This window comes from Sus scrofa, chromosome 1 (assembly GCF_054392235.1).
Source record: "Sus scrofa isolate SSC_HxYL_T2T_F1_AM1 chromosome 1, Sscrofa_HxYL_maternal_Yorkshire_Landrace_v2.0, whole genome shotgun sequence".
Lineage (NCBI taxonomy): Eukaryota > Metazoa > Chordata > Mammalia > Artiodactyla > Suidae > Sus > Sus scrofa.
Window position 1 is genome coordinate 201,513,309 of NC_139383.1, and position 19,369 is coordinate 201,532,677.

Sequence of the window (19,369 nt, forward strand, 5' to 3'; positions counted from 1 at the left end):
AAACCTTTGATATTTGTAGAGTGCTTTATACTATACAGAATACTTCCGCTTGTGTAAGGTCACTTAATACATTTATAGTGTGTTAAGTGTCATTACTTCATTTTGTATAAATGTGGAATGTGATTCTTCGACTGAGGGGTTTGCTCTACATCACAAGTGACAGAACTCAGGCTCAAAACCAGATCCAGCTAATGGCCTTTGCCCTGTACTGTAGTGCATGTAAAATAATGGGAATATAGCCCATCATACAGTGTAGAAAGTTAGGGCTCCCCATGTCTGAACACCATTTAGCATTGCGGCTCCTGCGTGTGGGAGCACTCACCATTCCTGAGCACTTTGGAGTCCTTGAACAGATGTCGGTCCATGAGACTCTCCTAGAAGTGCATCGAGGAACCTATCTTGGGGATGACTCAGCGGTTGCAGCGACCGAGTGTGATAGAATGTCAATAGTTCTCTCCTGTCCTCTGAACTGAGGAGCCAAGTCCCAGCACAGGTTTTACGTGATTCCTAAGTCCTCCTGCCATATGCTCTTTCTCTTTACCTCTCAGACCTACCCATTTGATTGGAAGTTTCTGGGAAAGGAAGGCCTAATTAATAAATGATGCCTCCCATGCTGTAATAAATCACTGTTTGATTTAATCTTGAATTTTATCACTGAAGTTACAAGGCATAAGAGCTTTGAGATTTGTGAAGGTGCAGCACATTTCTTTGGAGGATTGGGTGAGAGTCATTAGGAATTTCCAGCTGAGCATAAAGAATTAAGGAAATATCCTTCATGTGACAATAAAAAATAAAAGTGTGATCTTAGTTATCAGGGGTGATATTTAAAGGTATGCTACATTGTAAGTAATTTTTGTTATACCCAGGAATGCAAAATCCTGTGTTAACTAGTCTTTCCCCATGTCTCTCCATATCGTGTGTTAATTAATGTTTGTTGAGTTGAATTCAATGATTTCATTCTTTTGGAAGGCAGCCTCTTCATTAATAATGTTGTACTAGTTTGCATAAGTATATTATTTTCAATAGCATTTGGTATGTTATATCTTTTCACCTGTCACTTTAGACAGTGATTTTATTTTGTTTTAGTTTTGCCTTTAAGTTTCTCCTTGAAAATTTGAATTAAAGGGTGTTCCTGCTGTGGCACAGTGAGTTAATGAGTCCAGCTTGCCTCTGTGTCATTGCTGGTTCTATCCCCTGCCCGGTTAAATGTGTTAAGGATCTCGCATTGCTGTAGCTATGGCATTGGTTGCAGATGCAGCTGGGATTTGATTAGGGAATCCTGGAAACCCATATGCTGTGTGTGTGGCTGAAAAAGGGAGGAAGAGAGAAAATTGAATTAAAGGACTCATCTTCACTTTTTTAGGAAATGCTGAATGTTCATGACCATTATCAAAGAATGAAACAAATAATTTCAGGTGATAAATCCAATCCAGACAAAGCCCTCAGCTTGATAAAGGATGATTTTTTTGAAAATATCAAGAACATAGTTTTGGAGCATCAGCAGTGGCACAAAGACAGAAAGGTTTGTAACTGTTTGACATGTCACCTTTGCATTTGCATTCTGGCTACATGTGGTTGATGCCATTGAGAGGCAACCTTGTTTAATGGCTACCTCCTTTGAAGCTAAGATTTGGAGGGTTTTACTTTTCTAGTTTCAGCTTTGGCAGTTACTACCTATGTGATGCTATTTAACCATACAAATGGATTTTATATATAATAATATAATGTATAATTACAATAATAATTATATGATATAATTAAACATATCCATTTTATATATATGCAAACACATACACTATACTATTTATTATTATAGAGAAATAAATAATCTTGGTATACCATGGATTTATTACAGCCTTTATAATTTAGCATTCTCTAACAGTTGTACACTGGCAGTTTTGGGGCCAAATTCTGTACTCATATGTTTTTGGTTTGGGGTTATTTGGTTTTCTTGGAATAGCATTGTTCCTAATGTTGTTTTAAAATTTTGAATTAATTACCAACATTTAAATATTTGTGGATTTAAAATTCCAGACATCCAACTTCTCTTAAGAGAAGTTGCATGGCAGTGGATAGCTAGACCTGTGTGGTGGCTTCTATTGTGATGGGGCACATGCTTCTCTGTTTGCCACATGCTCTGCCTCACTTGGATTATCCATTTACAAATCTCATCAACACTAATCTTCCCTTTAGTTTTCAGATCGAAATACTGATGCTAGAGCTGCCCGTATTCCACATTAGGTTTTTCAGCCAGAGGAACTTTACTCTGGAAACTAAAGGCCAGCCTTGCTAAATTTACCATTGAAACCACTGTTCTATCTCATTTTATTAAATACTTATAGGAAAAAAACCAAAGGAAAAAAGTAATTTATTATTTTGTATGTGTTTGATGATGTGTTAGTGTTTTTGCAAAGGTTAGATAGGCATTATTGTATTTTTCAGAAAGATTTACTGCTTCTTTTTGGTTTAGATAAAGGGATATGGCTGAAAACTGAATTTTAGGGAAGATAAACAAGGAATTGATGAGATGACAGCCTTGGGAAGAAAGAAATAATTTGCTTCCTCTACACACCTTTATTTTAAGGAGAGCACATTTTAGACTGTTTGAATCAGACTTCCCATCTTGGCTGAGCAGAAACGAATCTGATTAGTATCCATTGAGGATGCAGGTTCGATCCTTGGCCTCGCTCAGCTGGTTAAGGATCCAGTGTTGCCATGAGCCTGTGGTGTAGGTCGCAGAGATGGCTCGGATCTGGCGTGGCTGTGACTGTGGCATAGGCTGGCACCTGTAGCTCCGATTTGACGCCTAGCCTGGGAACCCCTATATGCTGAGGCTGTGGCCCTAAAAGATTAAAAAAAAAAAAAAAAAAAAGGAATGTTTGACTACTTTGTGTTACAAATAGGTTGCACAAATGACCTGGATACTTAATGTAAACATCTATTGTAGTATTCTGTCTTAAAGTCTCTCTAATGAGCATTAAGACCTTTGAAAATCTGAAGGAAAGGAGAATAAACCAATTTTCTCACCACCACATAAAGTGGATATTATCCTTCATTAGGTGGAGTTAGGCATTTTATTGATGAATTTTATAGCTCCTCTGAGACCTCATGATCTTAGTGTCAAGTGGTGAAACATGCTGCGGTACTGTGAAACACTCTTAATTTTTCAGTAATTAAAAGTAAACAGTTTTCATTGTTGTGAGATTGATTTTCAATTAATTTTAGTTAATTTGAATTATAGATGTGTATATATAACTTTTTCATCTTTCAGAATCCACCCTTAAAATCAAAAGTTAAAGATGGAGAAGAAAAGAGTGAAGGAAATTCACAACAATCAGAGGTCAGGCAAATTCACGTGTGATTGCTTCTGGGTCAATAGTTTGGTTAGATTGTTTTCATTTTATGTGTGGTTGTGATTCTGTCTACTAAACATAACAACCTGTAGTCAGTATTGTCATACATTTCTTAGAAAATTCTATAACATGGGTTCAATGAAGAGCTAGTTTGTTCTCTACGGGAAACCTTGTGAAAGACCCCCTCCAGTATAGACTGGGAGCGAGGCTGTTAAAAGTTTTCAGCAGGGTAGGAAAGGATGATGGTGGAAGGTGTCCTTGGTTCTTTTCAGGGGCAGAGGTAGGCTTTTGCAATGCTATCTCTCTTTTCCTGTCCTTGCAGTCTTTCAGCCAGTGTGGAGCTCAAGCTATTGTTTACTGCTTCTCGCCTCCAGAGTTTCCATCCATCTTAGTGGGTGAGGCAAGAAGCCATCCTTTGGACATAGAGAGCTGAGGAGGGAATGGCCTGATGACCAAGTCTTTCATTCATTCACCCTCCTTAAATCCTGAATGAGAATGATCAGTAGCCATGGGGATGTTATCATGGCACCTGTTGTTAGAATGTGGTGCATGTTTATATATCTCCACTTAAATGTGTCCAATAAATGTTAGTTTCTTTTACCTGCCCCACCTTCTGTCTCCAATCTTATTTCTGATAAAAAAAAGCAAAACGAAACTTGGGAATTCATAATTTCGCTGATGTTCATCTGCTTTAACCTTTTCCCCTGCCTGTTTATTTTTACTTCCAGAGATGTGAAAGGGCAGAATCATTAGCAAGAATAAAATCAAAGGCCTTTTCAGTTGTTGTTCAGGTAAGTTATTTCTTTAATAAGGTAATTTAGAAATTTACTTGATACTTTTCTGTTATTTCATCAAACTAATACTGTATGTAGTTTTAACAATCTAATACTACTGCATAGCTTATATAATCCAATAGCTTCCTGCTGTCTCACTTCCTGGGCCTGTACTCCTCATCTCAAGAGGCAACTATCTTCACCTTTTTCTCTTGTAGTTATTTCTTCTGGCATTTACCTGGAATTTTGAAGCCATTGTTCTTTATTGTCTTCCAGCTTCTAATATTCCTGATTGTGGAAGGCTTTTTTTTTTTTTTTTTTTCCTCTTTATCCTCAGAGTTCTGGAATTTCATGATAATGTTCTTTGGTATATAGGTCTCCCATCATTGTATTTGGCGCCATGGTGGAGATCCATTTGATGTGATAGCCTTCAGTTCTGAGGGTTTTTTTGGTATTATTTCTTTGCTGCATTTTTTCTTTTTTATTTTTCTTTTCTGGTTTCTGCTTCAGAGAGATTTCTCAAACTTTATCTTCTGAACCATAATATTCATTTTTTATTATTTCTGCTGACATTTTTTTTTATTACTAAGTTTTTTTCTTGTTCTTTGAATCTTAATGTATTCTTTTTTCTGGATGCAGTTTTTGAGGATGTTACAGTTTTTTGAAGTTTTCTCCTTTTCCCCCAGAATTCCTGTGTTTATTCTGTTCTCTTTCATTTTGGCGGCTTTTTTTCCAAATGTTTGAAGATCCTCAGATCATATTTGAGAGTGGTCATGTGGACATAGAGCTTTTTAGCCTCATTGTTTTTCTTGGATCTGTCATTTTTTTTTTTTTTTTTTTTTTTTGTCTTTTGTCTTTTTTGTTGTTGTTGTTGTTGTTATTGTTGCTATTTCTTGGGCCGCTCCCGCGGCATATGGAGGTTCCCAGGCTAGGGGTTGAATCGGAGCTGTAGCCACCGGCCTACGCCAGAGGCACAGCAACACGGGATCCGAGCCGCGTCTGCAACCTACACCACAGCTCACGGCAACGCCGGATCATTAACCCACTGAGCAAGGGCAGGGATCGAACCCGCAACCTCATGGTTCCTAGTCGGATTCGTTAACCACTGCGCCACGACGGGAACTCCTGGATCTGTCATTTTAACCAGAGAGCAGCTTTCCATTCCCTGGTCTTGGGGAGGAAAGTGGTAAATAATCTCAGCTGCCAGTGTTTTGGGAGCCTACAGAGAATCTGCCGGCAGGCTCACCATTCCTTGTGGAGGCTTCACTCACCCCTGTTTCCATTAGGAGGCTTTATCCCCTTCCTTAGCTATGCTAGCTTCCTCACCCTTTGGCTTCTCTGGCTTAGCATCTCTGGAGAGCAGACCTGTTTTCTACAGGAAGAGGTCAATGCTCAGCTCTGAGGCTGGGAGATGGAATGCTATTCCCTGTGGAGATTTTTCACAAATCCCCCCATTTTCAGTGTATTTCTTTTTTTTTTTTTTTTGTCTTTTGTCTTTGTAGGGCTGCACCCGCTGCGTATGGAAGTTCCCAGGCTAGGGGTCGAATTGGAGCTGTAGCCACCTGCCTACACCACAGCCACAGCAACATGGAATCCAGGCCACATCTGCGAACACCACCACAGCTCATGGCAATGCCGGATCCTTAACCCACTGGCCAGGAATCACACCCTCATCCTCATGAATACTAGTCGGGTTTGTTAACCACTGAGACATGACAGGAACTCCCCCATTTTTAATCTATTTCTAATGACCCCAACTTCTGATCACTTGGACCAGCTTTCCTTATAGTAACTTCGTCAATACAAGCAGCTTGGTTTTAGTTCTCTTCATTCTGTTAAGTCAGCTATCACTCACTTTCCCACTTCTGAATTTTTGTTTTGCTTACAGCTGCGTTGTATCCTGTTATCTCTGTTTTGTTCCTTTACTCTCGTTTTCGTGGAGTTTTGGGAAATAGGACTGGTAAACTTAGATGCTTATTATTAATCCCATATTTTTTCCTTTTTTTTTTTAAATCTTAAAATGACTTTATTCTGTGGGAAAAAACTGTAACTTTCCATTCATAGGAATAAATGAAAAAGTTAAATGTAACTATAGATTGTTAAGTGTTATATATTTGTTGTACCAAAGTAAATTGAGTACAAAATATTGAATGAAAACACCCAAGGACGATGAGTGAATGAGTTATTCCAAGTTCTTTTAAGTCAGAACTGTTTCCGTTATATAGGCTAATTGTTGTTTAATGTATTTCTGAAGACATTATGAAATACTTTTCAAAAAATAAACAACTAAATTATGATCCCCATAAATTGTTGTAAGAGTTTGTCATCGCATAGTTGTGGTTTTTTAAATTATTGAGGTACAATTAATATACAGTGCGTAGTAGTTTGTAAACGATTGCTAATAGCTGCACCACGCAAGTGACATTAACTGAAAATTCCTACATTAGTTAGGACTCTAAGCAAATAAGGAAATTTATTAACAGATTTAGAAAGTCCTTAGACTGTCCCTCCTTTTCTCACCTTTTATGTTGCTTTTATTGTCTTCAGGTGTTGTTCGTGACAGCTCCATCCTTGCATTTTCCCAGCTTTAGGTTTAGTGTAAAGGGAGAATTTTTTTCCTTTCTAATAGTTAAACATATTAGGAAAATATGTTTAAATTTAATTATATCAGCTATGATACAGATTATATGCCCATCCTTGGACAAATCACAATGGCCATGGGGATATGAAACTCATTTTGACTAGATTAGGACCACATGGTTATATGTGGAGCCAGGCATAGTTCCACTTGAAACACATGGTGCTAACTAAGGAACATAAAATGCTATTAGAAGAGGAGAATAGCCTATCAGGTGGTAAAAAAATATACCTATCCTTTACCCCTCCATTTCCCAACCATGCAACTACATTTTAACCTAACAAGGAAATTTCTACCTGAGTTGAGTAGATGATGATGACAGCCACAGGGAACTCTTCCTGTGGTAAAGGTAAAAGGGTATCTACATGTGATACATATTAAGCAAGTGGGTATAATGGTAAAGTACTTCATGACAAGTATTTCTGTAAATCTTTCCTCATCTTTGTGTGTTTTGTTTTTCCCTAAACCATATTTCAGTTGGATTCATTTGGTGATTCATTGATTAACTGGAACGGGAGATTTCTTTTTTTTTTTTTTAACTTTTTAGGGCCGCACCCTTGGCATATGGAAGTTTGCAGGCTAGGGGTCCAATTGGAGCTGCAGCTGCCAGCCTACACCACAGCCACAGCAACGTGGGATCTGAGCCACATCTGTGACCTACAGCACAGCTCACGGCAACACCAGGATTCCTGACCCACTGAGCGCGGCCAGGGATTGAATCCACATCCTCATGGATACTCGTCAGATTTGTTTCTGTTGCGACACAACGGGAATTCCAATTAACTGGATTTGTAACTGTTTAGGCATCCAAGTCAAGAAGGCATCGCCAGGTCAAACGTGACTCTTCTGACTCTGATTCTGCATCTGGTCAAGGACAAATCAAAGCAACTAGGAAAAAAAGAAACAAAGAAACACTGAAATCAGCAGGAAGGAAGAGGACCGCCACAAACAGAGGTAACTTTTTAAAGTATGAGACTTAAAAAGAGAAATGGCTCTATTTACAACCTCCTCTCACCATGTTTTTTTTTTTTTCTCTTCCTTTTAGAGCCACATGTGTGGCATATGTAAATTCCCAGGCCAGAAGTCAAATCAGAGCGAATTGCTGGCCTATAGCACAGCCACAGCAACACAGGATCCGAGCCGTGTCTGCAACCTATACCACACAGCTTACGGCACTGAGTAAGGCAAGGGATCAAACCCACATCCTCATGGATGCTAGTCAAGTTTGTTTCTGCTTAGCCGCAGCAGGAACTCCCATATTTTCTTTATTAAAAAGGATTAGATATTTGTTTGAGAATCTCGTGAGATTTAATATTAAAAATAAATTACTTAGGAGTTCCCGTCGTGGCACAGTGGAAATGAATCTGACTAGGATCCATGAGGACACAGGTTCAAACCCTGGCCTCACTCAGTGGGTTAAGGATCTGGTGTTGGCTGTGGCTGTGGCATAGGCCAGCAGCTACAGCTCCGATTCCACCTCTAGCCTGGGAACTTCCATATCCTGTGGATACAGCCTTGAAAAAAAAAAAAAAAGGCAATAAATAAATAAATAACCTGTCACATTCTTGGAATCATACTGCTGAAAGGGACCCGAGGAATCATCAAATTCATCATTTCATAGATGACGGACTTTCGGCCCACCCAGATTAAATAACTTAGTTAGATAGTTATAGAATCAGTCTAGAATTATCCAGAGCATACTTTATTAGTAATTTTTATGGGTGAGTCAAACTTAAGTGTAGACTAAGGTCTAAGTAATCCATTTTATAAACGATATTTTCCATTAGCTGTAGTAATTAAGCTGAACCTGCCTTTCTTTTGAAATAGTTTTTTTTTTGTCCTTTTTGGGCCACGCCTGCGGCATATGGAGGTTCCCAGGCTAGGGGTCTAATCGGAGCTGTAGCTGCTGGCCTATGCTAGAGCCACAGCAACTCGGGATCCGAGCTGAGTCTTCGACCTACACCACAGCTCACGGCAACGCCAGATCCTTAACCCACTGAGTGAGGCCAGGGATCGAACCCACAACCTCATGGTTCCTAGTCGGATTCATTAACCACTGAGCCACGACAAGAACTCCTCTTTTGAAATAGTTTATTAAATTACCTTTGGTATTTGGTTTTTCAAGAAATGGCTATAGGGAGTTCCCTGGTGGCCTAGTGGTTCAGGTTTAATCCCGAGAACTCTTGTATCCTGCAGGTGCCAGCCAAAAAAAAAAAAAATAAGAAATGACTGTTATCAAATAGTTGTATGAATAGTATATATTCACCGTACATAAAGTTGGAATGTGATTAGCAGGCGCGGGGGGAGCATTAAAAACATAATAAATATTTAATGCCTAGTATAAGAAATGCACTCTGAGCCACTGCAGCAGTAGATGAAGAAATGTTATGCTTTTTAACATGTTTTTTTCCTATATTGAGGCAGTGGAAGGAGAACTGAAGTTAAATTACCTTTAATGTAGTCCAGATGTGATTAAGTGCTGTAGCTTAATTCTTGAAATGTATTGAGAATTCAGAAGAGATACCCTTGTTAAGGATAATAAAGAAATACTTAAAAAGAATTTTTTTAGTTTTCTTTACAGATCCAGCAGATATTGTGAAGAGAACTATTAAACCAATCTCACTTATAAGTATTGATGAAAAACTTCTAAGTTAAATGTATCAAAACAGTCTGAAATATACAACAACTTGACTGAGTGCATTCATTCCAAGATGCAGGGGTGGTGCAATTAGGAATCTATCAGTATAATTTACCATATAAATAAGTTGGGGGGGATTTGAATTCATTTTAATAGTTACTCAAGAAGACATTTGATAAAAATTCAGCATCCAGGAGTTCCCTGGTGGCCTAGTGGGTTAAGGCTCTCGCATTGTTACTGCTGTGGCAAGGATTTGATCTCTGGTTTGGGAACTTCTGCATGCTGTGGGTGCAGCCAAAAAAAGTAAAAAATGAAGAATAATTTTTTTTCTTTTGTCTTTTTTGGGGAGGGCACACCTGCAGCATATGGAGGTTCCCAGGCTAGGGGTCTAATTGGAGCTACAGCTGCCAGCCTATGCCACAGCCACAGCAACCCCAGATCCGAGCCACATCTGCGAACAACACCATAGCTCAAGGCAAAGCTGGATCCTTAACCCACTGAGCAAGGCCAGGGAGCAAACCCTCAACTTCATGGTTCCTAGTTGGATTTGTTTCCACTGCATGACAATGGGAACTCCCGAGAATGATTTTTTAAAAATCCTCTTAATGTAGGGAGTCAGTAAACTTTGTGTTGAGGGCCAGATAGTAAATATTTTAGTGCCAAGTGGAACCTTCATACATTTCTGGGGGAATCCCGAATGCTATAGTCACTCTGGAAAACTGGCAGTTTCTAAGAAAGTTCAACATACACTTACCATCTAACACAGTAGCCCTACTCTTTGGTATTTACCCAAGAGAATCAAAACTTCTATCCACACAAAAATTTGTATGCAAAAGTTTATAGCAGCTTTATTCATAATTATGAAAAATTTCAATTGGCCTAAGTATCTTTAACTGGTCATTTGTTTAAATAAACCATGTAATAGCCATACAGTGGAATCCTGCTTAGGAATCAAGGAGTTACCTATATATGTAAAATAACATGGATGAATCTCAGTGCATTGTACTAAGTGAAAGAGGCGAGACACAAAACCACTTGCTATGTGATTCCATTTATAAGACATTCTGGAAAAGGCATACCTACAGGGACATAGAACAGATCATTGGTTGTTAGGAATTGGGTGGGGGTGGAGGGCAGTGTTGACTGCAAAAGGGCACAGGGGAAATTTTTGGCATGATGAAACTGTTCTGTGTTTTGATTATAGTGCCGCTTACACAGCTATGCATTTATCCAAACCCTTTGATCTATACTACATTAAAAATAGTAAATTTTGTTATATAGTAATTCAAACCAAACCAGAGGACATGAGGAAATGATTGATTAGTTTGATTATACTTAAAAAATTAACTTCTGGTAGATTAAAATGTTTTTTCCCCCTAAGGTATTAAAGATACCTAAGTTAAGAAACCTGTGGGGTTTTGTTTGTTTGTTTTAACTGCACTTGAGGCATACAGAAGTTCCCAGGCCAAGGATCAAACCTATGCCACAGCAGTGACCAGAGCGTTCAATCATTTTTTATTAGGAATCAATCTTATTTCATACAAGTGCAGCAGAGGGCTAAGCTGGTCAAGCTGCTTTCGTTACTATCTGGAAAACAGTTTTTTTAATGTGGTTGAGAAGCATAGGAAGAGCCAAGTACAAGCTAGGAAAGAAATTAAATGTTTGAAACATATAATTTATGAAATATGATTTCCTTCACTCGTGATATTTTATTACTTAACAGTTACCTAAAACATTTTCATAAAGTCTAAAATTAGGGACAGCTGCAATTTGTTACTGAATTTACCTAGGTATATCAGGGAGGATTTAACCCATAAGAAAGAAAGTACAATAAAATATGATCTGAATTAAGATCTGTAATTGTAACTACTGTTCCAGCTAACCAGCTTTGTAGCTTAGAAGATATTGTAAACACTCAGAGGCAGAGATAATTTGTTACTCCATACATACCTTAATAAAAATTCAAATGCTTACTTCATAGTTTAACTTTAATCAAAATTTTATTTCCTTAAAGTGGAGAGATGTTTTTGATTTCAGTTTTTTCAAAAAGAGACACCTTATATTCCATAAATGCAAAAGATCTTGCAAAACTATTGACAGCACATTAGATAATGCTAAATTTTTTAATTTTAGGAGCACTATTATCAATTAGTAAGAAAAGGACCACCACCCCAGAGAAAAATAGGCTTAAGACATGAACAGGCAATTCTTTTTTTTGGTCTTTTTGCCATTTCTTGGGCCACTCTCACGGCATATGGAGGTTCCCAGGCTAGGGGTCTAATCAGAGCTGTAGCCACCGGCCTATGCCAGAGCCACAGCAACGCGGGATCTGAGCTGAGTCTGTGACCTACATCACAGCTCACAGCAATGCCGGATCCTTAACTCACTAAGCAAGGCCGAGGATTGAACCTGCAACCTCATGGTTCCTAGTCGGATTCGTTAATCACTGAGCCACGACGGGAACTCTCAAACAGGCAATTCTTGAACAAAATACAGTCATTGTGCATTTGAAGAGATATTTGATTTCATGAATAATGAAAGAAATGTAAATTAAAACATATAATTCATTGATAGTGAATGTGTGAGGAGATAAAAATCTGAATTTAGGGAGTTCCCTTGGTGGCTCAGCAGTTAACAAACCTGACTAGGATCCATGAGGACAACTAGGATCCATGAGGACATGGGTTCGATCTCTGGCCTCACTCAGTGGGTTAAGATTCTGGTGTTGCCATGAGCTGTGGTGTAGGTTACAGCTACAGCTCCAGTTTGACCCCTGGCCCAGGAACTTCCTTATGCCACAGGGGCGGCCGTAAAAAGAAAAAAAAGTTGAATCTATATTTGATCACTTCCTGTTTATCTAGCCTTCCTGTATGCCAGGCACTTTTAATGCTGGGGATACATCACTTTAAACCAGAATTTATCCTTGTGAAGCTTACATTCTAGTGGGAAGAGGCAGACTATAAAGAGACAGGTTAATATATAAGACATCAAGTGGTCTAAGTGTTGGGGAGAAGAACAAGGCAGCGTTAGGAATATAAAGGGTGATTGTGCATGGGGTTTGCTGTTGGGACAGGGAAGTCGGGTGCTAGATGATACCTGATGTGATAATGGTATTTGATAATTTGATTAGGATATTTCTTCAGGCAACGGAAAGTTGATGTAGTAAGCCTGCAGTGTTTTGGAAATTGGGACGTTTGTTACCGGCAAATTATGACAGGGAAATATGTCTTGTAGAGCATATGTGGTGATGCAAGAAAGTGTGTCTGCATTAAAAGACAAGGCTATTAACTTTAGCATTACATTTTTGATTAATTAATAAAGTTGAAGTAACCCACATGATTATTACCTGGTGTCTACAGATATAACTCATGCTGTATGTGATAAAGATTGAATAATATATCTATGTTTGACTAATTTTGTTTCTTCACTTTCCCTCCATTTTCTTTAACAGAAAAAATTAAGAGACTTTATTTTTATTTTTTTGTTTTTTGTCATTTTAGAGCCACACCTGCGGCATATGGAGGTTCCCAGGCTAGGGGTCTAATTGGAGCTACAGCTGCTGGCCTATGCCAGAGCCACAGCAATCAATGCAGGATCTGAGCCGCGTCTGTGATCTACCCCACAGCTCAGGGCAATGCCAAATCCTTAACCCACTGAGCAAGACCAGGAATCGAACCTGCAACCTCATGGTTCCTAGTCGGATTCATTTCCGCTGCACCACGATGGGAATTCCTAAGAGACTATTTAAAACAGATACAAATATAATAATACTTTTAAAAAGATATATACTTTAACATGCATATTTCTGTTAACATTACAACTTTAGCTTTTGATTTAAATATCTAATTTTTATGTTATTATGATCTCATTACTTGTGTAAAATTTTTTCTCAAAGGTTAGCATTCTTTGTTTTCATATAAAATTGTTTTTTCACCTATTTCCAGGTGACACACAGAATGCACATAATAAGGAAGATAAATCTTTAAGTCTGAGTATGCCTGTGATTACAGAAGAGGAAGAGGAGAATGAAAGTTTTAGTGAAACAGGTACAGATGAAATTTTATCAAACTACTTAGTGAAGGAAAGTTATGCTTGTAGAGTATCAAGGTTTAGAACCCTTGAAGAGCTTGATGGTTAGCTGTGTGTTCCATGATGCTTTTATCTTTGGCACATTGGAGAATTTTAGTATAATCATCCTGTTAATCATGATGCTTGAAAGTAAATGATAAAACAGTAAATAAATGGACATGCAGAGGTAGAGGTTAGTCCAGATGAGGGGGGAAGGATAGGAAAATACTATTATCAACAAGTGAATATCCCTTCTTGTGTGGCTGTCTGAAATATATTCCTAACAAAGGGCACAGTTCACAAAATGTGAATTTCTGGACATAACTTTAAAAAGAAGATTTTGTTGTTAAAAAATAATTTCAAATTCTAGTAAATGTAAAGTTTTCACACGTGAAATAATGATTGTAACTAAGTGGTAAATAACACAAGTATGAAAGTAGGTATACCTCTTAGCATTTCTGTGGTTTTCATAATTTGTTTATATTATTTATTAAACAATACTTTAAATAGCTATTATCCCTAGTAATAATTATAGTGATGTAAAGAATACATTATATTTAGCAGGTATTATATTTAGAATTTAGTGGTTCCTAAATTCTTACACTAAAATAATTTGGTATAATATAATATAATTTAGTATAAGAATTTAGGAACCACTTTATTTTGATCATAGTGGAGATGAGCACAGTGAGTGGGTCTTAGTGGACCTGAGTAAATAGTATTTAGTGAATCACATCAGTCTGAGGCCCAGAGGACCTTATGGTTTGGTGTGGGAGAAAAATAATCCAGTGTCTTAGGGTAAAAGAGAAACAGACAGGGTGCTTTGGAAGAATATAGAAAACAAAGACAAAAGAGAATATCTGTTCCTTCAGAAATCTGAGTGCTTCTGTGACTTACTTGTGTCAGCATTAAAATGGTCCTTGATAATCTTGTGATCAGTTTCAGACAATTAGTTGCTTCCTAGTTTTGTCTGGTGGCTTTTATTGTGAGTAAACAGTTAAAACACATGTACACCTTTATGGCTACCTGGCAAGTCCCATTCCAAAATCTGTCAGCTTATAAGTTTTTAAAATTTGATTTTTATTAAATCATTTACATATGCATATAATTTAACGAGTCTAACATTTTGATCATAACTTATCACAAGAAACCACAGTCTTCTGACTCTGACTCCCATTTCTTATTCCCAGAGACAGCCGCCTTTAACTCTTTAATAATTATTTTGGTATTTAACTCCCTGTTTCTAAATAACATGTTTATATTGTCACTTCATATTTTAGTTCTGTGAATTATCTGTTGACTTCCAATGAAGAGGGTGAAGATTTAGTTCTCTTTAGTATATTCTTTTCTTTTCTTACTAGAAGTGTAATTGACCATCCTATGTTAGTTCTTGGTGCACAACAGAGTAATTTGATATTTCTATATATCATAAAATCATCACTACGAACATTTAGTTTTATCTGTCACCGTACATAGATATTACAGTGTAATAATTTTACATGTTCTTCACCTCTCAACTCAAACACATGTATACTTCCTATCCCCCACCTTCCCCATATAGTTATTTTAGTTATATCAGTATTGAGCATTTACAGTATGTTATTGGTAGCAAGGCCATGTGATATATGCTGTGATTCTTCCTTAATCTCTACCTTTATTTTTTGCCCTGGTGAGTTAATCGCCTTTTTTGTCTTATTAGTTAATTTGTTTGTTAATGTACATATCACTAATCTATCCCTAAACCCTTCTTCAGTGTACAAATCTCCCCTTGAAACACTCAGGCATGGTAGGCATTTTTCGGTGTCATCTTTTTGAAGAGTCTCTTCCAGGTCTCTGACCTCCTTCCCTCTGGACATTGTTCTCTTGGCCTCCTGCCTCTTCCTTCTAGGAATCTCCTTTTCTTTCTTGATTTTTCTTTCTCTTTTCTCATTCCTTTTCCTCTTATTCTCCTTTCAGTTTTCATTGGTAGGAAATAATTTATTTCTTTTATGTCTCCATTATTTTTATGTTTTTTATTCTTCTGCTATTTGCTTCGATTTTCATGATCAGTAACTTTCAGCTTCGCAGCTGTTTCTTCTCTCTCTCTCTCTCTTTTTTTTTTTTTTTTTGTCTTTATAGGGCCATACCCTCGGCATATGGAAGTTTGCAGGCTAGGGGTCGAATGGGAGCCATAGCAACATGGGATCCGAGCCACGTCTGCGACCTGCACCACTGCTCATGGCAGTACCAATCCTTAACCCACTGAGAGAGGCCAGGGATTGAACCTGCGTCCTCATGGATACTAGCGGGGGTTCATATACCCCTGAGCCATGACAACTGTTTCTAGATGGACAGTTACTTGAGTATTGGTCATAGCTTCTGCTATGGTAGCCAAAAAGATGTATGGTACTAATGTTGGGGGTTACATTTTCAGGTTTAATTGAAAAGCGGTTGGAATCTTTAGTTAACTTTTTCTTAATCACTGGCCCAGTACCTTTCAGATCTGACACACTAGGTCCATGCTTGTTATAGGGAGAGCATGCCTATAGTGAAACAACCTCAAAGTAGCTTATTATTAAGTGAGATTTAGGGTAGCCAGCATCTACATTAGTAAAGTTTACAACTGCAATATCAATTTGAAGGAAAAAAAATCATGTATAGGTCAGGTTTAATATTTCTTGTTATATCTTTGCTGTGAAGGTGGTCTTACTGTTATACCAATCTATATAGTTTAAATGTATAATCAGTTAAGTGTTCATTTGTTTTTGTGGCTGCACTGCAGTGTATGGAAGTTCCCTGGGCCAGGGATCAGACCAACCGAGCTGCAGCTATGACCTATGCCACAGCTGTGGCAATGCCAGATCCTTAACTCACTGTGCCACAGTGGGAACTCATTAAGTATTAATTATTTTAGACCTGAAAAACTTCTTAATTTTTTGCTTTTAGAGTTCACTGCACCCAAGAGGAGAAGAAAACAGAGAACAAAGAGCCTGATGTAGAGTTCTTAATTTTGAACTTTCTGACAGAAGAAAAGGTTTATATTTTGTGTATTGAGTGGGAAGACTGCCAGTATTAAAAATAATTCTTCTGGGAAGCTGTAGGTATTTCTTTGAAATAACAGTTCTTTTAATATAGTAATATAATAAAAATACAAAAAATTAGGGTAATAATTTACTCTAAAATGTAATTTTAACATTTCTGTGAAATACTCATAAATGAAGGTAAAATTTAGATTTAGAATGTAATAGAATCCTATTATTTGCAGATTATTGTTATTTTCTACAATTTTTTGTGGTATTATACTGTCTTAGTACAGTTCTGATAATATTAACTATTTAAAATCTTATAGAATATTAAGATATTAAAATATTAATGTTTATTACATGTAAATGGCTCGTTATCTTATATCTACAGTATGGTAATGGATGTGTTTATGATGTATATTCACTGTTTATATATTTTTAAGTGCAGTAAAGTTTTTGCCTTATTTGGTTTATTTATTTTTGAATTTTTATTTTTTGACCATCCATGTGGAAGTTCCTGGGCCAGGGATTAAACCCTCACTGCACCAGTGACCTGCGCCACTGCAGTGACAGTGCTGGATCCTTAACCTACTGCACCACAATGGAACTTCTGGTTTATTTTTTAATATTTGAAACATATGGTCAGTAACTTATATGATTGATAACTTAGGAGGCTCAGTTTCTACTTCTACGGAATTAAGTATTTTGTGCTTGTTTTAAAGCTCCCTTTGGCCTACATTGTCTGTTTTTATACATGTGTGTTTGTGTATGTGTAGATATATGTATGCTTGTGTCCAATTATACATATAATATCATTAGTCAGTGCCTAAGTACATTTAAATACTGATTATGTCTAGTAAAACCTTTAAGAGTGGTAATGTAAACTCCAGAATGTATCTGTGATACAGAAAGTTGGTACTCACAGAAAAAAATTGTATAGCTTCATGAACGTACCTCTCCGTTAGTTTCTCATTTGTGAGATTGCTTCAGCCATGTTGTTTGAGTGGCAGACCATCTCCACATCATGTGGTTGTTTCAGCCAGTCTTACAGTTGATTATATACATGTGGTGTAGTCAGGAGTTCTGCAAATGTCTTATGAGTGAAAATGTGTGTAATTCTTTAAAATCAAAATACTAATGCTAGCCCAGATAAAACTTTCATTTATTAGAATCTGTGCTGTCAAATTGACTGTGAAACAATATTGTTTCCCTTCACTGACTTCAGATGTTTCTGGTAAAAGATGGGGTAGTTTTCAGGATGTGGGTGTTGGGCAGAGTTTCTGGGGTTTAAATACTCTAGTGCTGGGGCCGGGGTAGGCATGGATCCATTATTGGCCATTTGTAGACCAGATTATTTGCTAGGATTTGTCTGACCATTAAAGTTTACAAACATTGTACCACTAACACAGTGGTACAATAGTCCTTATAAACGGTGTCATTTCACTTTTTAGTGAAGAAACTGTACTTCAGGATGGCGAGTGCCTTACCATAATCACAAAGTTAGCAGTGTAGCTAGGCTACAAACACAGGGCTTTGATCTGTAATTTCAGAGTCACTATATAAGCCAACAAGGGATGGAAATCCAGAGGGATACTTGTGACTGCAAGTAGTAAAACCCTGTTGCAAAGTGGCTTAAGGAAAGTTTATTTGAAACCAGTTGAGCCTCATGTGGCTCTGGGTTATGTCAGACATCATTTCCATGATGGCTTCATATACCCAGGTGTGGGTCTTGAGGGGAAGCTTCCCATCAGCGTAGGGAACAGGTTACCCACCACTTCCCAGACTCCAGCCCAGGGCCAGCTTGCCAGAAAGCCTTTATAGGACAGCAGTCTCAGGCCTGCTCTTTTACCTCTTTTCTGCACTAAGTCATTTAATTTTTCAACTATTCCAAACAGTGTTGCATTGACCTTTGAGTATACCACTTATGTTGGCACTTCTGTTGGATAAATCTAACGTACACATGAATTTGTTAATCAAACACTGTGTATATATGAAATTTTGTTAATTATTGCCAAATTGAACTCCAAAAGGACTGCCAGTTTGCGTTCCTACTAACAGTGTTTGCGAGGGGCTCTTGATTATAGCCCGAATCTTAAAGCAGAAAATGTAGAAAGACAGATAAAGGTAACAAAATTGTGCTAAGCTGATGTGAGTTGTCCTGGCAGAGTGTAGAGCTTTAGCTGATCGTAGGTTTTTCAGGAATGTATTTTGAAGATATGGTGTGAATCACCTGATAGATTTGCTTTAGATGTAAAATTGAAGCTTGTTGAAGAGTTCAAATAGAGAATATTTGTATGGTGGTGTGTTTTGTTTTTTGTTTTTAGGGCCATACCTGCAGTATGTGGTTCCCAGGCTAGGGGTCGAATCAGAGCTACAGCTGCTGGCCTACAGCACAGCCTCAGCAACACGGGATCCAAGCTGCATCTGCAGCCTGCAGTGCTGGATCCTTAACCTGATGAGCGAAGCCAGGGATCGAACCCGAGTCCTCGTGAATACTAGCCGGGTTCATTACCACTGAGCCACAAGTGAACTCTGAAAATATTTGTGTTTTAACAGTGGGTTTTCACAATGAAAATGTAGTATCCAAAAACTAGTTACCTATTAAAGTAAGCTATTCATATCACCAACTTGATTACAATAAAATATGACACCAAGATAAATACATGATTTCAATATTAAGTATTTCCTAAATTAATGTTTTCTTGTGGGATAAGATGTGTTGGGCAGTGTCCATAAACAAGCTACGTTTTAAAACCGTACCACTTTGCTTAATATATGAAAGTATTACTCAAAGTATAAAATTGTCATTAGGTAAATTTACTGTTAGATACCATGTTTACTTGGGGTATCTTTTTTTTTTTTTTTTTTTTTTTTTTTTGGCCATGCCTACAGCATGT

General features: G+C 37.6%; 1 protein-coding gene and 1 long non-coding RNA gene across 4 annotated transcripts in view; one reads left to right on the plus strand and one right to left on the minus strand.

Moving 5' to 3' along the window:
* SNAPC1 (small nuclear RNA activating complex polypeptide 1) overlaps positions 1-19,132 on the plus strand; it is a 28,592-nt gene extending 9,460 nt beyond the window's left edge. For all 3 annotated transcript variants that reach the window (XM_021062518.2, XM_013988720.3, XM_084982929.1), the window contains 6 exons: positions 1,364-1,522; positions 3,272-3,340; positions 4,082-4,144; positions 7,568-7,718; positions 13,347-13,448; positions 16,396-19,132. In XM_021062518.2, coding sequence (XP_020918177.1) covers positions 1,364-1,522; positions 3,272-3,340; positions 4,082-4,144; positions 7,568-7,718; positions 13,347-13,448; positions 16,396-16,448 — 597 coding nt within the window. In that variant the 3' untranslated portion in view covers positions 16,449-19,132. The remainder of the gene's footprint in view (positions 1-1,363; positions 1,523-3,271; positions 3,341-4,081; positions 4,145-7,567; positions 7,719-13,346; positions 13,449-16,395) is intronic.
* Positions 5,651-8,990, minus strand: LOC146406960 (uncharacterized). The gene is made up of 2 exons (XR_014820345.1): positions 8,762-8,990; positions 5,651-7,939 (listed from the first exon to the last, which is right to left on the minus strand). It is a non-coding gene; the product is annotated as an uncharacterized LOC146406960 (long non-coding RNA).
* Positions 19,133-19,369: the final 237 nt, after the last annotated feature.